The 17,722-nt window shown below is 37.2% G+C and overlaps 1 protein-coding gene and 1 pseudogene across 3 annotated transcripts; one reads left to right on the plus strand and one right to left on the minus strand.

The window, feature by feature from the left end:
• Positions 1–1,657: 1,657 nt before the first annotated feature.
• Positions 1,658–3,331, plus strand: LOC149668232 (methylthioribulose-1-phosphate dehydratase-like; annotated as a pseudogene). The gene is made up of 5 exons (XR_016368091.1): positions 1,658–1,678; positions 2,179–2,440; positions 2,903–3,003; positions 3,077–3,172; positions 3,234–3,331. The product of XR_016368091.1 is annotated as a methylthioribulose-1-phosphate dehydratase-like (transcript).
• Positions 3,332–9,998: 6,667 nt separating this feature from the next.
• On the minus strand, positions 9,999–12,589 carry LOC149668233 (uncharacterized). 2 transcript variants are annotated; one of them, XM_089841308.1, is made up of 3 exons: positions 12,350–12,589; positions 10,254–10,445; positions 9,999–10,188 (listed from the first exon to the last, which is right to left on the minus strand). In XM_089841308.1, exons 1-3 carry the CDS (start codon positions 12,552–12,554, stop codon positions 10,169–10,171), a joined length of 417 nt encoding a protein of 138 aa, XP_089697434.1. In that variant the 5' UTR covers positions 12,555–12,589; the 3' UTR covers positions 9,999–10,168. The 2 variants fall into 2 exon arrangements, with proteins under 2 accessions (XP_089697434.1, XP_089697432.1); XM_089841306.1 differs by having other exon boundaries at positions 9,999–10,445.
• Positions 12,590–17,722: the final 5,133 nt, after the last annotated feature.

The raw sequence follows: 17,722 nt of genomic DNA on the forward strand, positions 1-17,722 counted from the left end.
GTAGCTTTCATTCCGTTAAAAAAACATACCAGGAGGAGGGGCTTATGTAGCTTTCATTCTGTTAAAAAAACATACCATAATGGCGCTGGGGGCGGAGTTAAGTCCGAATTGCCAAGTCCCTATTGTCTTAAACATAATTAACTCAATAACTAACGTCCATTATTAAGTACTATCAGTTAGAATTACGGGAATTACGTTGCTGACTCTCTTAGAAATGATTTCACTGCATGCACATTCAAGTGATCACAAACCCATTCCCAAATTAAAGAAACACCTAGCTTTACAAGCTAAAACTATAGCTGTTATAATAAATTTCCACCTCGCATATCCGACAATGGTCAAAGGGGTTACGTTAAATATGATAAATAAGAACGATTTACGCTACTGGCTAAAACGAGGGTCGAGGGTTGTAGAAAGAAACTAAAATAGCAATATTGGGCATAACAGGTGGCAATAAACAAGCAATAATTTGGAAAAGGCAGCAGTATTTTGGATTAAAACCTATCAAATTTAGTCATTTTTAATAAAGGGGGTATCGACAATGGTAAAAGGGGTTAAGTTTAATATGCTAAATAAGTACGATTTACGCTACTGGCTAAAACGAGGGTTGTAGAAAGAAACTAAAATAGCAATATTGTATAACAGGTGGCAATAAACAAGCAATCATTTGGTAAAGGCAGCAGTATTTTGGATTAAAACCTATCAAATTTAGTAATTTTTAATGAAGGGGTATTTTATTCGGTTAATAATAACAAAAACGGGCTCATTTACCTTTCTATTACCAAGACAATATTGCTGTCGTCCTTCTCCTCGCTATTAAGTTCATGCGGAGCACCCAAAACAGATCTTCGATTTGATGACGCCATAATTAAACTTTATTAGTTAAATATTCGGCAAAAATATTTTTGTAGTATACTTCAAAAGTCAAATCGATAACTAAACTGAATCACGACCGGTTAGGCGTTTTTATATTCAACCGCCTCCGAATGCGCGTGGCTTTCGCGAATCTTATTGGTCAACAAATTTTCTAACTTCATAAATGCAGGGATGGAAATAACCAGCGAGGGAAATAAGGCCGTGGTGCAGGGCAAATGATCAGTTTGAAAATTAAATCGAAAGGGGTCAGTGGTCCACAGGACTGCTGAGGATTTTTAAAAATTTTCTTGATTCTTGAATATTAGGAACTCGGCGTTTTCAACTACAAATTAGTAAAGTAGTCCAGGCATTATCTAAAATATTTTAATTATTCACTTTTTTAGCTTAGCAGACGACGTGCCCTGGTCAATGGTCATAGACCACTATAATTAATTAGTCAGACTATTTTCACCCGGGAGGGGGGTGAGAATAGCGTATAAGCTATTTTCACCCGGGGGGTTGAGAATAGCGCGTAGGCTCATAGACATTAGAATTCTATAATAATATAATAATATAATAATATAATAATAATATATAATGTATCTCTATGCGTAGGCTATTTCCACCCGGGGGTGAGAATAGACACTCTCTTCTTGGATACTCGTTTTAACTTGACTCTGGTGATATCGTCTGCTAAAACTTCTGCCTTTCTTTTCTCAGTTTTTTTTTTATTTTGAAAGTCGCAACGTGGTTTGTTCAGTTTCTCGGTAAAGTAACAAGTTGTTTCGAATACAACATAGTCATGGACGGAGAGCTGAACGAGGTAAATATGCCATTTAATTTAATTATATAGTTAAATATCAAATTAATACCATGTAGGAGAGTGTTTCTCGTAGTTTAAATAACCAAAGTGAAACTTAGGTAAACCTTACATTCTGTGGCGCTAGACAGGGGTGTAGACTGTTTATCCCTCCCTCCCTCTGGGCGCGCTCTTGTAAGAGGGGATACTGTACGCTCATAGTAGGGGGGATGACACGGAGCTAAGAGTAGGAAGGGTATGACGTTTAAATACGTAGTACTGCCATTACTTTATTGACTAGGGTCGTTAGAAGGGGGGTGTCCAGTAGGGGGATGGCAATGGCATTGAGCTAAGAGAGAGAAGGGTATGACGTTTGCGTACGTAGTACCGAGACTACTCTATTAATTTTGGGTTAAAGAGGAGAAGCCACCTACGAAGCCTCGAGCCACACCAATATGGCGTGTGGTAGTCCCAAATTTTACGCCTAATTTAGATCCATTTTCAATTTATTCCAATAATGTCAGACGCATCCTCGTTGACTGATACCGGAACTCTGTAGAAGTTTCTATAATCTTGGTTGGCTAACGGGGACAGGTGGCGCGGTTAGTATTAAAATTGGTGACGAAATATACCTGGCGCCATCTGGAATCCAGAAAGAACGAATTCAAGCTGACGATCTCTTTGTTCAAAACATAAATGGAGACGATATCGCTGGACCCTCCCCTTCTAAAAAACTTAAGAAGAGTGACTGTACGCCATTGTTTATGAATGCTTACATTATCAGAGGTAGACCTAGAATATTTAAAATTTGCGTTGCGCTTTATATTGTAGAAATAGCGGTCCGTGTTAAATATACATAGAACGTAATGCAGTCAAACTCAGGAAGGTGCCATTACATTAGTCCCCCATCCCGCGAGAAAAATGAAGTAATGGTGGTCCGTGTTAAAAACCCGGGGGTGGGGGGGGGGGTAATATCGCTTATATTTGCTTCAAGTTGTCTAAACAAGGATGATGAGGGGAGGAGGAGAAATAGGCGCGTTAACTGTGGAACGGCTTAGGTCCGGGGGCGGGGACGCGACAAAATGGGGGAGGAATGCTCGGACGCATTGGCTAAAAGGGCTACAGACGAACCAACTACAATTGAGTCCGACTATTAATCCGCCATTTTGGCGTCCCACCCAACCTGAGCCATTCCACTGTTTGCGCACCGCGCACCTATAGCTCGGTGTTTTATTACGTAATCTAAAGGAGCCGGTGCCGCGATTCACACGCACTCAAAGGCAGCCGCTATGGCCACGTTACTCTTTGAAGGAAATGAGTTTAAGATAACTCATCAGGAAACGATTAAGGTGACCCTAAACACACCCCGAATAACTTTAACATTTGTTTAATTGCCAAACAATTTCGCTCGCTCATAATTAGGGGATTAAAAATGCAAAAACGGGGCTCAACTATCGTTACGATGAAGAACTAATCGTTCCCATTATTGAGAACTTAAACTACGAAAGTGACCTGAAGGTAGGCCTAAATCTCGAACTAGGAGGCAATACTAGGTTTAATTTCATCTTGATACAACTAGGACCCACTAGCTGAAATTATGGTTAAGTATCCCGAAACTTACGCAGTTCTTGTGTCTACGTTTGGGGTGACACATGGGAAAAAACCAAAATAATGTGAGTACCAAGTTGATTCGTACCACAGCCGACCCGATCACGCTTTTCCCGCTGAACCCGCTGTAGAAGCCCGTCCAGTTGGCCTCAAAACGCGTGTCACCCAAAAAATCTACGCAGTTTTTTGGCCCTAATTCTGATATTGAAGGCTTTTAAAATGATCGTGAAAAGTTGGGGTCTATTAAAAGGACGATTAAATTAAGGACGATTATGACTCGAGTAAATCAGTAGCGTCGCTAGGGTTTGAAATTTGGGGGGGCTAAATCTGGGCAAACTATTTTAAAGTTATTATAAGAACTTAATATAAACAAGATGGCCCAATGGCTTGGACTTAATAGTAGCCACTTAGATACTGCTTTTAAAGCCACAAATCTGAATGAGGGATCTCATTTTAGGAGTAGTAAAGCGACATTTTACTTGAAATAAGTGTTCTTCCTTTCTGTTCCACCCTAAATAATCTATTTGATTTGCACATAAATAAAAAGAAAAAAATTCAAAGACCCTAAACAAAAAACAAGTTGGGAAAACCAAAATATTACCTCTCCGTGTCAAGAAGATTATATAAACTTAAGTATCCAATGAAAACGTCATTATGTTTCTGAGTTAGGGTTTCCCATTTTTGTTGTTGTTTTGAAAAATATATCGCAATGCACGGGCCTTGATAGATATAGGAGGCAATGAATGAAATATATCACAATGCACGGGCCTTGATAGATATAGGAGGCAATGAAGGAAATATATCGCATGCACGGGCCTTGGTAGATATAGGAGGCAATGATAATCTCTCTCTTTGCACGAGAGGTTTATCTTTAATATTTAAATAAATATAATTATTTTTAATTATTTTAATCTTCAATAATTAACATTAATAATGGTTAAATCGTTTAAAATAAAGTTATACCTATTATCTTCTCAAACTTGCCTTGGTAGATATAGGAGGCAATGATAATCTCTCTCTTTGCACGAGAGGTGTATCTTTAATATTTAAATAAATATAATTATTTTTAATTATTTTAATCTTCAATAATTAACATTAATAATGGTTAAATCGTTTAAAATAAAGTTATACCTATTATCTTCTATAGCCCCCCCAAAAAAGGCCTAGCGACGCCACTGCTCGAGTTGAAATTGAAGTTTAAAACTCACAAAACAACACACACATAAGAGCACCATTAATGATTGTCAGAAACACGATACCGCTTTTAAAGCCACAAATCTGAATGAGGGATCTCATTTTAGGAGTAGTAAAGCGACATTTTACTTGAAATAAGTGTTCTTCCTTTCTGTTCCGCCCTAAATAATTATAATGCTAAAAGCTCATTTTGTATCTCCACAAGAATAGATTTATAAGATTTCATATGTGAAAATCTGCGCTCCCTTTATCTCGAAACCATTTTCTGTTTTTATTCAAGATGAAAGAAGACGGTCCACGGTTTGGAGATTCCCTCCCAATGGACCGAATAGGTAAATATATAAACTAGGAGGAGCTAATTGAAAAATATAACAAATCGTTACGAGCTATGTTTCTAGTCTGGAGAAATGACGCTCGCGAAGAAGCGCGTGAGGATTTGTTTTCATGCTCTAAGATAGTGTGAAAAAAATTTCCTTACGCTCATTCCATATCCATGGCTTAACAATAAATCACCAGACTCACGTCACGTGCAAAATCGCGCGCAACTGTGATGACGATTTCTTATTTTTCAACAAGTTCGAAAAGACCAATTTCTTTATATATTCACCTATTACAATCCGACTGGAACCAAAATTGGGAGGTTCCATTCGACGGAACTCCAGCAATTTGGCGGTGGAAAATAGCCTCAATATACTGCACGTAACGAAAGGGTTCATTGCTAAGTTCTCTCCGATAATAAGGAGTACCCTAGTGAAAAGTTATATTTTCAAACGATTTGAAGGCTTATCAATATCCGCACAATTTCTTTCTATATTATTGTAAATAATGCTTCACAAGGTAAATTTATATTTTAATCAGGGTAAATGGACATGTTACAGTAAATTGTTGGATTTAAAAAGAAAACTGTTTTTAGTTGAATTTTTAGCAGCAGAATCAAGCAATTTTAGAGCAGAATGTTCTTTCCGTTCTGATTGTTGTTTTTATTCTCATGAGGAAATTTGTAAAACACTTTTCGTGGGTATGAATAAATTAGTTTTACCAGGGTTAGATGTAATTTTAGAAGCAGTAATGGAGAACAGTGTAATGTTGGCGCGCGCCAAAGTCCCGGAACCCTTTCCACGGGACGGGGGGGGGGGGGTATGAAAGGTTAGGCGGGGTCATAGCGACAGAGGTAAAAAGGAATTGCTTATTTTTCGCCGTCCCCGTCAGCAACGTCATCAAAACGTAGTTTAAGTGAGCCAGAAAGATAATTTAAAATTTTCTTTACGTGTTGAAGGGAGGTGCTCCATACCGGGCTATGAGTCGGACTGTAGTAAATACTAACCATTCTCCATTCCTGCTTCTAAAATTACATCTATCCCTGGGTTTACTTAGCGGGATGTTGAAATAACTAGTTGATAAATGTTTAACAGTTTAAATTTTGCAGATAACTCATGGATAATACTAAATTCTAGTGGAATTTTTGTAGAAATGAGTGTTATGACCTTATTGGTGACGAATTTATACGTGCCCTTGAAACGTCCAAATAGCCAACGGGCACATTTTGTGACCACTGCTTCTTCTAACTCATAAAAATCTTAAACTGTATAATTTTTTAGCATTTTGCTGTATTTAATTACAATTCTATTAAAAACTATTTAATTTAAAACCTGTTGGGGTGAAATGAGGTAAATATCATGAGTCTGAGTTGATCTTATAAAAATAGTAATTTCGAAGTATGTTTTAAATTGATGTGCCAATTATGTATAGAATTTCTATTGAAATAATTTATGATCCCCCGTAAGAAAGTATCACTAACGACAGTATCACTTCAAAGACGAAAATGAATACAGCCATAATGTTTCCTACAATCCAGACTCGGAAAACGGAAGTGAGAAAGATCAAGTTCATTGGCTCCCCCAATATCAAAGCGCCAGACTCGACTAGGTATTTTTGAGCGTAAAAGTTTGCAGAAAATCTGTGGGTAGACAGTAGACTAGTTTCAAATATTCGTTGGCAACTGTGTAAAAAAAATAATAATAAAATTAATTATAGAATAACACATCGACTGTAATTTAACGTAAAGCCTCGAGAATTATCCAGGAACTGAGTTATACGGCTGCCTACGTTAATCAAGGCCTGTGCGCGGTAGTTTCGAAGGGGGCGACTTTTAAGAAACGCCACTTCTTATTTTCCCTCCATTTTACCGCGAGATGGCATTGCGAGCTGGAACGAAACGCGCGCAAAATCTAATATTTTAAAATTCCAAGGGCGCGAAAATGAACATTTCAAATTCCTTGAAGGGAGGGTGAAGTGGAAAATCAAGTGCTTTTTATCGATTCTTCTAGTTATTATAAGACCAGTCTGCATAGTGAAACATCCAGGAAATACAGTCTCCGAATGATTTTAAAATTAGGCACCGATACTCAGGGTTTCCCGATAGTCTCGGATCGGTTGGTTTAATATGATACTAAACCGATACTCGTTTAAAATACTTTAAATGGCGCTACGTGACATTTTTAGGTCTTTCAGTAATGAATTGATAATATTTCATTTCTATGAATGTCAATCGTGGTGATTTCTCATTTATATAAAGTACCTGAATTTAGTTTATCTAATAACTAATAATATTATTTTGGGAATGCCTCTAAACAGTGTACTTAGAAGTATAATTCATGAAATTACACTTTAAATTAAATTATTTCCTCGATCTGTTACATCTGTAAATGGCGCTGTCATACTAAAAATATCGGCTTCGGTCGAAGAATCGAGTTTTTGGATCATAGTGAGTAAATATCGGTATCGGTTCCTGTTTGCACCGGCACCGATCGGTATCGGGTTAAGCCGGGTATCGGTCATCTCTAATTTTCGTCCAAAATACTTACAGATAGTTGACATTCTCAAGGATTTCTCGATGAATTCTTTTGTTGAAAAACATATGAGCGAATATGGGCTCGTAAGTTTTCTTTCCGACATAAATCCGTCTTTTCTTCTCATCCAATTGATTCCACAGGTTAAACAAATGTCCGCGACCAGGATCCCAAAACATTTGCGTTTGATCAATGATAACCGATTTGCCATTCGCCAATTGGTCCGTTACATTTGGATCATTGAGGAAATGAAATAGTCTCCCTCCTTTTTTCCTCAAACCGGGATACGCAATTTCGTTTTGCTGAAAAATTAACGCGTGCAACTGTATCACGAATTAGCCCCGAGACAAGTGTTTTTGTCCACTTAGATTTATTTACTGTTACCAGGGATTCATGTAATTTTAGAAGCAGGAATAGAGAACAGGGTGTATTGGGCGCACGTCAAAGTCCACGACCCTCTTCCCCGTGGGGGGGGGGGGCATGAAAGAAGAGACGGGTCATAGCGACAGAGGTAAAAAGGATTAACGTATTTTTCGCCGTCTCCGTCAGCAACGTCATCAAAAGGGAGATTTTGTGGGAATAGCTAGACTCATCATTATGTATGACGAAATTTATGTTGCGAATAATCCATCTCGCTGCCTAGCTGCCATTGAAATGACAGTTAGTTAATCGTGACGGGAAGTGTTCAAGCCCAGCCCACAAATCCCTCATAGAAATTAATGACGGATATGGGGCTGTATGCATTCCTTAGAGATGTGAAATTACCGAAATTTAATTTTTAAAGATGGTAATTTATCGGGTTAAGTACCGATTAAAATTTATTTAATTTACCGATAAAATTACCACTCTAAAATTAAGGTAAGATATAATTCGGTAATTTTCGCGGCATTTGGTAAATTACCGGTAATTTAAGCATTCCTGGTTCCTGCACCGACCGATTTTTTAAATGACATTTAATAACAAGTTGGGAAAACCAAAATATTACCTCTCCGAGCCGAGACGAATTTACTTTCTAATATAAACACAGGTCCACCAGCCAGTGAGAAAAACCGGAAATACGTAATTCAAATTGGCCATATGTCTAATCAGCGCCACTAGCGGATGGTCTGAGAACTACTCCCATAGAGACTAGGTATATTTAAGAGGGTTTGCAGAATTATAGCCAGGTGGCTCGAACGCCGCGACATCTGACGGAAATTCTGCAAACCCGCTTAAATATACCTAGACTCTATGGGAGTAGTTTTCAGACCATCCGCTAGTGGCGCTGATTAGACATATGGCCAATTGGCGGGATATTGCGAAGGTCATTTGTAAAAGTTTAATCGTTTAACATTTCCCTGTGTATCCTCATAATTCTAATGAGGACCTAATATCTATCACTTAATTGTGTATTTGACTTTCGGCTCACTCTGAACCGTTAAAACCTCTTGTAAGAGGACACGAAACAAGGTCAATTCAATCTTATTTCATAGCCCCAATAGCTTCAACACTTATAGAGGGCCGAAGTATTAAAACCCATATTAAGTAGTGAAGTTAAAAGTTGTGTTTACACTATATATAAATGTAGTAAAGCTGAATTAAAAAGTAAACACCAAATTTGAAATGTTAATATAAAAGATGTTCTTGGAATATTGAGATGAAACAGAGCTTTATAGCTACGCAACTACTTAAAGAATCGTAATGCCGAAAATTATTTAAAATATTTCCATTTAATATTCTGCTAAAAGGAAATGTCATCGTTTAGTAAGAGATCTTATCATCCTACTCGCTTATTATTAACTTTGATAAGCGTGTAGTGTTTCGATTCGGATGCAATCTTCATTACTCGTTCTATATAAACTCTCACTTTTGTCATTACATAGAAAGAAGTTTATCTTAAATAATTAATTAAATATAACTGATATTAATTATTTTAATCGTCAGTTTTTTACGTTAATTATAGTTAAGTCGGTTTAAGAAACTTAATTCCTAAAATAATTTTAAACATAGCTATCTTTAACGTTATACCTCTAGGGAACACCTATATCAGAACTTTTGTAAATTTAGGGTATATAAGGCGATTGATTCACATTAAGTGGTAAGAAAATGCGCAATTGCGTGAACCTTTGGTGGCGATCCCACCTTAGGGAGGCTAGACGTTTCTCGTAACCCTAGCCGCTCGCCGCGTACATCTTAAGCCTAACGACGATGATGGAGTGGAAGCCAATGTTACAGATTGGTGTCTATGTGGTATAGACGAAAGACCAGTAGATGGTGGTGTTAGAAGCCAATGTTGCAGATTGGTGTCTATGTGGTATAGACGGAAGACCAGGAGATGGTGGTTGTTAGAAGCCAATAAATACAGAGGGTGTTGAGTGAAAGAATCTGCGGTCAGTCAGCAGATGAAGGGGTAACGACTATTGGCGTTAAATAAGATAGATAAAGTTTTTCGGAATTTCTGTGTACTGCGAACGCGGTCCGGAAATTGCGAACACGTTTGCTCCGACTTGCCAACTGCGAACGCGGTGACAGACACACACACAGACACACACACACACAGACAGACAGACAGACAGACAGACAGACAGACACACACACAGACACGTCCAGTGTAAAACCTCTCCGTGACGTCATCGTCACTCGGAGAGGTAAAAAGATGGCCTTGGGAAATATTACAGTTTTGGGCGGCCAAATTGGTCACAAAATAATTGGGAAAATAGGGGGGGGGACTATAAAAAGACTATCAAAAAAGCACGCACCACATATTGCTTTAATCAAGAACGAATGTTTTAATCTAATTCTTATTATAAAAGTTTCTGGAACATCTTATGGGTTTCGAGCAGCTTTGTGATCACTAGTCGATAAAAAACTTCAAACTGAGAGATTAACATACTCCAGAAGAAACTAAATAGGTTTTACCATAAGTTTATAATATATGGAACATACCGTTATTAAATTGTATATTTTACAATTCTTGGACATGAGAGTCAAAACTTTTGGATTTGCAATCAAATCTTCGATAGTGTCAAATTTTTGGGACTTGCCAGTCATTAGTGTGCCAGTTAAATTTCCCGACCACGCATACGCCAGCACCAAAGTTCCGAAAATCCAAAATGCGCGCAACCATTTCTTCACTCCACGTTCCTCCAATGATGCTACAGCTGAAAGCATTAAATATACATCATTATATGGTTTCTGAAAAACAAATTACCGAAATTTCAAACGAAAATTCTAGACGCGCAATTGTGTAGCTACACATTTTGTAACTTCGTCCCTCAAATAGCCCCTTCCAAAAAGTTTTGAAAAAATGTTCTTAGTCTGAGTCAGTTCAGTTCTTCCTACAAACAGGAAGTGGTTTCCCCGCATAGCCTAGTTCACAACCTAGATATGACGTTTTTTAGCTCCAAGTGCGCATGCGCGATGAACTTAAACAACAAGATGCACAAGGCAGTCAAACTTTTTGGAAGGGGCTATTATTTCCTAAACGTAATTTTAGCAACATCAAGAATTCCTAAGTTTCAATTATTTTTTCTTTAGTTAAACCAAGAAGTGATATAAATAAATAAAGCTTTATTAGGATATACCTATCAGACCGAGGTCTGGTTTACATATCTAGTTTATTATCTACTTATTAGGGAGAAGGTGTAAATTCGCCGCATTTCCAGCTTTATCTCCAGTTCAAACGTAGGTCCGGAGTTAATCTCCGCCTCTAAATTACAACCAGCATCTCATTGATTCTTGAAAGCTGACGTTAGCGCGACGCGACGCGAAAAACGAAAATTACGTATTCTCCGACTTAAGCCTATTTTTCACTGCCGAAACTTTCACGGAACAGAAAAGAAAAATCCGTCAAATTTTGCGGAAAATTCCTTATAAAGCGGTGTCAAAACGTTTTCACTTGTAATATGAAAGAGTGCGAGTTCGTGGAGACCAAGGCTTATCTGTTATGTTGAAAATGCACCAATAGCAGCCTATCTATTTTCTTAGACTTAATTGTCTTTGTAAAAACGTTCAATTTTATCATATAAATAACGATTAAGCCAAATTTCTTTAGCAAATCGTTAACTATAAATTTTTAGACATTTAGCTCGGTAACAGAAGCGCCTTGAAAATAAAAAAATGGCGTCGAAAGAAAGCCTCGCGAGCTGACCAAAACCAAGCCTATGACTTCACGCATTCGTCGATTCCTATTGGCCACCGCTTTCCTTTCCGTAAAAATTTGCGGAAAAATATTAAACCAAATCCGTGCTTGCCGCACAGAAAACGCGAAACTTTGCGGCAAGTTACCTCTAAAAAAACGGCGCGGAACGCGGTTTTTCCTGCGTTTTGGGCCAGTGAAAACCAGGCTTAAGTAGAGGCGAAATACTTCGGCCTCCTTTTACGTCCCCCCCCCCTTGTATTTTTGAAGGGGGACTGGGACTATGGCGCGCGAATACTAAGGCATCTTATACCTTCTTCCTAATAAACTAGATATCGCTTCCTGGTTAAACCAAGAAGTGATCTATATAAGAAGGCGTAAAAAAGCGTCCGGTGCTCGCGTGATAGTCGACAATTCCCCCTTCATGGGTGGGGGGGGGGGGTTGTAAACGGAGGTGGCGCTTAATATTTTATCTCACTTTATGTTTTTCACCATCTATCTCTTTTACCTTTGCGTTAAGCCTTGGTTTGGTTTTTGGAACTCACACTTGATTCGATTTAGAAATATTTGTAGATCGATTTTCACGTAGAGTTACATATTCAACTCCATCAATTTACGTTCAAAACCTTTAACTAGCTAGTTAATGGCAATTGAAAACAACTGGCGTACTTCTTCAGCACCGCGGGCAGCCACCATTTTCTGTTTCATTTGCTCTAGTTTTGTTTTTTCTAGTCGGAATACGTCATTCGCGTCTGTATGACCTATCCCCACGGGATCCAATAGGAAAACGCAGAGCAATGACGGACATGAAAAGGGTGGGACTTACTTGTCAACTGATATCGGCGCAAAATCTAGCGAATTATTCTTATTGTATATTCCTTCTTGCTATGGTTTAACTATTTAATTAAATCGGTCTAATTCACTTACGATTTTGCAATAAATCAGCAAAGTATATCCAGATGCACTTTGAAAAAGTCCAGCAATTTTTTTTCCATAATTTCATTTGTTTACAGGTAGCTAGAAGTGTCACTAGCGACACTAATATCAGGAACAAAGCGTTCAACGTCCAAACTGTGTTATCGTGTCCTTTGATGGTGAGATTCTTTTGTGAACGCTCGTTCTTAATGGGCATGCTTGAAAATATGGAGAATGAATCGAAGTAACTAATCGGAGATATATGATGTAACATCGTGTCCATTTCACCCGCGAAATATTGCAGTACAACAGTGTCTAGAATCTTTAAAAATATATATATTGTGAACTAAAATTTAAGAAGCCTAAATATGAAATTTTGGATTTAAGGTTTGCGCTATTGTTTTGTTGAATGCATCAGTTTCAAAGATTATAAATATATTATACAAAAACAAGTATTATAAAAAATTGCATTTATACACAATCCTTGGCAAAACAAGGACGCTTTTTCAAACCCACAAAAGGCCAGAAATTTCAAGTTAATGTAGGTATTGAAATTTGAAATGAAAATTAAACGATATGAGAAATTTGGATTTTACACAAATCGTGTATAAATGCGGGTATTGGAACAAGGGGAGCTCAAATGTTTATGCATGAAAATAAACTTATGGTGGTACTCTGTAAGCAGAAATTTGCTATTTCAGGGTTGTTAAGCCTGGTTTTCACTGGCCCAAAACGCAGAGATAACTTGCCGCGTTTTCTGGGCGGCAAGCACGGAATTGGTTTTCTATTTTCCCGCAAATTTTTACGGAAAGGAAAGTGGTAGCCAATAGGAAACTGTAGCGACAGAATTTGGTATATTCATAATCCCTTTACACTTTTTAATATTAGACTTTAATTCCGTTAAACCCTGCACTTCAATAACCCTTTAATTTTAACACCTGCACTTCAATAATAATGTACTATTGGTATGCTGGATCGTCCATGGTACGGCTTATTGAAGTTGCTTGTCATCATAGCTGAATAGCTACTCTCTTTTACAAGGGAATTGGGTGTGTTATGTGGCCACGAACCCCCAGTCCTTTGCTGCTAAGGCTTAAAATCTAAAGAAAGCCTTTTCCCCCAGCGGTAGCGAGAAACTGATTAAGCTGTCCATATTCCCCTACGTTTGATTTATTTTCGTTTTACAAGATAATGATTTATTTTCGTTTTACAAGTTTGAGGTTCACTACTTTTCCGTACTTTGCGTATTTTTATTGTATGACGATTTTTAAGTATTTTTGAAGCCCTTAAGGTTAAAGGTCACTCTTTACACATGGCCATTAGGAAAGCTCCTAAAGCTTAAAATCTATCTTTGGGGACGAAAAGATAAAAATAGAGAGAGGGTCCAATAAGTACCAGGTGTGGTTCGTGACGTCGATCGTGACGCCGATCGTGACGTCTAAAAAAGGACCGAGGTTGACGATACTGGAAAAAGAAAGGAGATGGTCTTCTGGACAGAGAGAGAGTTGGTGGAAAAACGATGCTGGTCGGTTAAGCGGGACGAGTGCGGTAAAAATGATAACGTTGATCGGTGGTAAAGACTAATAGGTTCGGGCTTGAGAAAACAATGTCTCAAAGATAGAAATTTAGGAGTTGTGCCACGGACACGTAACCGTGAAAGTGAATCATATTTCGGTATGAACTCAAACGGCACCAAACTACAACAATGAATTTCTACAAGAGAAAGCTTCACCAACCATGGAACCGAACCGAAGGAAGACGATAACCGGCACTCTACACCGATAAGTACCCTCTACCGTTTATATTTACGTTATGGTTAAGATACATAAAGTCATTAAAAGACTAACTATAAAATGACCACCAAGCGTCCAAAGAGTGACTTAGTTTAATAATAATGTGATAAGTTAAAAGATTAAATATTAAATTGATTAAATTGAATTAAAAATTAAAACTATCAAAATGAATTAAAGTTAAAACTATCAAAAGGATTAAAAGTTAAAACTATCAAATTGATTACAAGTTAAACCTATCGAATTGATTAAAGTTAAAATATTAAGTCGCTACAAGTTAAAGCGCATAGGTTGATAAAGATATGGTTTAAATGAAAAACAATCGATTGGGTTAAATGGCTTAAAATTAAATAAAGTAATGATAGTTTTGCACAGTTAATACCATAAATCAATTACGTTAAGGTTTAAAGTGTTTCCATTATTTTTACAATTATCTTCATTGTTTATTTTTGATATTATTATTTTTGATATTAAATTTGAAGTGAACCTCAAACCGTCACGTTATTTCAAAGCGCATTATGCTGATAGTCTTTTAATACACTCCCCTAGACGACGTTTCTCGCTAGCCCCAATAGTGAAAGCTACGCGAAGGACTCGGGTTTGTGTATGGTATGTTTGTAGCGTAGGATTGTTTAGGTTGATGGGCAGTTATTTAAGATTAGACCCGTCTAAGTTAAATACGAAACAAAAATACGTTACAAAACGACGAATGCGTGACGTCATAGGCTTGGTTTTGGTCAGTTCGCGAGGTTTTTTTCGACGCCATTTTTTGCTATTTTTTTGAAGGCGTTTGTGTAGTCGACTTAAATTTCTAAAAACGTATAGTTAACGAATTGTTAAAGAAGTTTGACTTAATCGTTATTTATATAGAAAAAAATTAACATTTTTACAAAGACAATAAAGTCTAAGAAAATCGATAGGTTGCTATTGGTAAGCCTTGGTCTCCGCGAGCTGGCTCTCTTTCATATTACAAGTATTTACAACTTTACAAGTTTCAGTGACTTTGCCTCCGTTTTTATGAGGAATTATCCGCAAAATTATGCGGAATTTTAACGGTTCCGTGAATTTTTCCAGTGAAAACCAGGCTTTAGTGTAACACTGTTGAAAAAAACGGTTTTTCTTAAAACCCTTTCGAGGCACTTCGAAATTTCCACGTTTAAAAACCCCGCTAAATCCTACGACTTCTTATTCAAACCCCGAGAGTTCGTATTCAGACCCCGCTAGTCATTATTTAGTCCCTACGGATTCTTATGTAGATTAGAAACCATAACAAGTTGGGAGACCAAAACAATACCTCTCCGAGTCGAGAGGAGGACCTACAAACTTGTTTACGTAAATATGCAATTATGGCTCTTGATTGACAAGCAACTGCTGAAGTATAAATTAATGAATTATTATTTACAAATAGGTTGCGTGTAAACACTACAATCTCATTATATTTCAAAGCAATTCTTAGATCCACTATCCTTGGTTTAATCAAGAAAGGATATCCAGTTTACTAGGGAGAACTTATAAGATGCCTAAGTATAGTCCCTCTCAAAATACAATGGGGGGAGGGGGACGTAAAAGGAAGCCGGGCTATTTCGCCTCTCCTCAGTCAGAAAATACGTAATTTTCGTCATTCGCGTCGCGCTGACGTGAGTTTTCAAGAACCAATGAGATGCTGGTTGTAATTTAGAGGCGGGGATTAACTCCGGACCTACGTTTGGACTGGAGATAAAGCTAGAAATGTGGCTAATTTATACCTTCTCCCTAGTAAACTAGATATCGCATCTTGGTTAAATAGTAGTGATGAACCGGTACCGATACCATATCGGTATCGGTTCATCACTAAATCAGAATGTGCTCAAAAAGATGGAAACTTCGACTCTGAAAACGATTACTATCACACCTTCAACAACCGCGTCATCACACTGTATTATTTAAATCAACCTAAATATATTTATTTTAATGTGTATTTAAAAACTTAGGCTCACAGTTTGAACCGTTAAATTCGCTCCAAAATGTACACGTAAAACAAGACAATTTTTTTAATCAAATAAAAATTCCAGTTGCACGCTGTACATCTCACGCGCGCAAATTTAATTCAAATCTCGCGATAAATATTGGCATGGAGCGTGCCACGAGAATTTTGTTGACAATCAGGCAGGGCGTTACGCGATTGGTCAGAAGTCCTTATTTCAAATTATCCTTAAAATCCGAACCTAATTTGAATTTTAAAATCCTTCGAAGACTGTATTTCCTGAATGTTTCACTATGCAGGCTGGTCTTAAAATTAGTGGAAGAATCGATAAAAAATCACTTGATTTTCCCCTTCATCCTCCCTTTAATGGGATTCTACTTAAGGGTACAACTCCTTTAAGACTAGCTATGTCTCTAAAATTCGTAATCTAATCTAGATTTCGAAAAATGATCAAAATCTTCATTAACATTTCGAAAAAAGAAAGGTTAATTTCCTGATAATATGTTAGCTGTGCACTATGGTAATGAGAGAATATCGATCGAGGGGTCGGACGTTTTGTAAAAAGTGTACGGGATTTCGAAATCCAATCTCGTGATTTCGACGAACTTTGCGAAAATTCAATTAATTTCGTTGGATTTTGAGGTATTTCCCGTGATTTCCAATGATTTTGAGATTTTTCCCGTGATTTCATCTGATTTGTGATTTTTTTTTGATTTTGTATTTCGTAAATTTTGTAATGGATTTCGCCATTTCTGCACTGACTTCGTTTCTGATTTTGCGATTTCGCTTCTGATTTTGTGATTTCTTTATTGATTTTGTGATTTCTTTATTGATGTTGTGATTTCTTTATTGATTTTGTGATTTCTTCACTGATTTTATGATTTCTTTACTGAATTTGTGCTTTCTTTACTGAATTTGTGCTTTCTTTACTGAATTTGTGATTTCTTCACTGATTTTGAGATTTCTTTACTGATTTTGTGATTTCTTCACTGATTTTGTGACTTATTTATTGACTTTGTGATTTCTTTACTGATTTAGTGATTTCTTTACGGATTTTGTGATTTCTTTACGGATTTCGTAATTTCGTTACTGATTTCTGATTTTTTATGGGATTTCGAAATGAGCAAAAATACGTTTGATTTCTTTACGGATTTCGTTACTGATATCTGATTTTTATGGGATTTTTAAATGAGCAAAAATACGTTAGATTTCTTTCGGGATTTCTGATTTTGTTATTGATTTCGGATTTCTTAATTTGGATTTCGCGGGTAACGTGCGGAATTTCGTGAATGACCGACCCCTCGAAGAATACGCTGCATACTTACACCGTTTGAGATGGCTAAGCTATGTTTTAAGTGACTTGATGTCCACTGCGTGACATTGATCTCCTTCAAACGAAATTCGATGTATTTATTGCTCATAAATACAAGTCTGCAATATAAATGCAAAATGTTACACAGGTTGCAGTTATGTTTTCTGGAGAAAAATAAAAAAGGTCAGTCCTACTTCACATTTTTTAGACTGAAAAGCACATAACGAGCGAACGAAAACCCCATTTCGTGAAACGGATTATAAGGCGTCGTCATGAAGAAATTCACTTTAGGATCCAGCCACTGAAAAATACATTCACTA

Source organism: Phalangium opilio, unplaced genomic scaffold (genome assembly GCF_054372755.1).
Source record: "Phalangium opilio isolate 3A_F unplaced genomic scaffold, DU_Popi_V2 ptg000056l_1, whole genome shotgun sequence".
Classification (NCBI taxonomy): Eukaryota; Metazoa; Arthropoda; class Arachnida; order Opiliones; family Phalangiidae; genus Phalangium; species Phalangium opilio.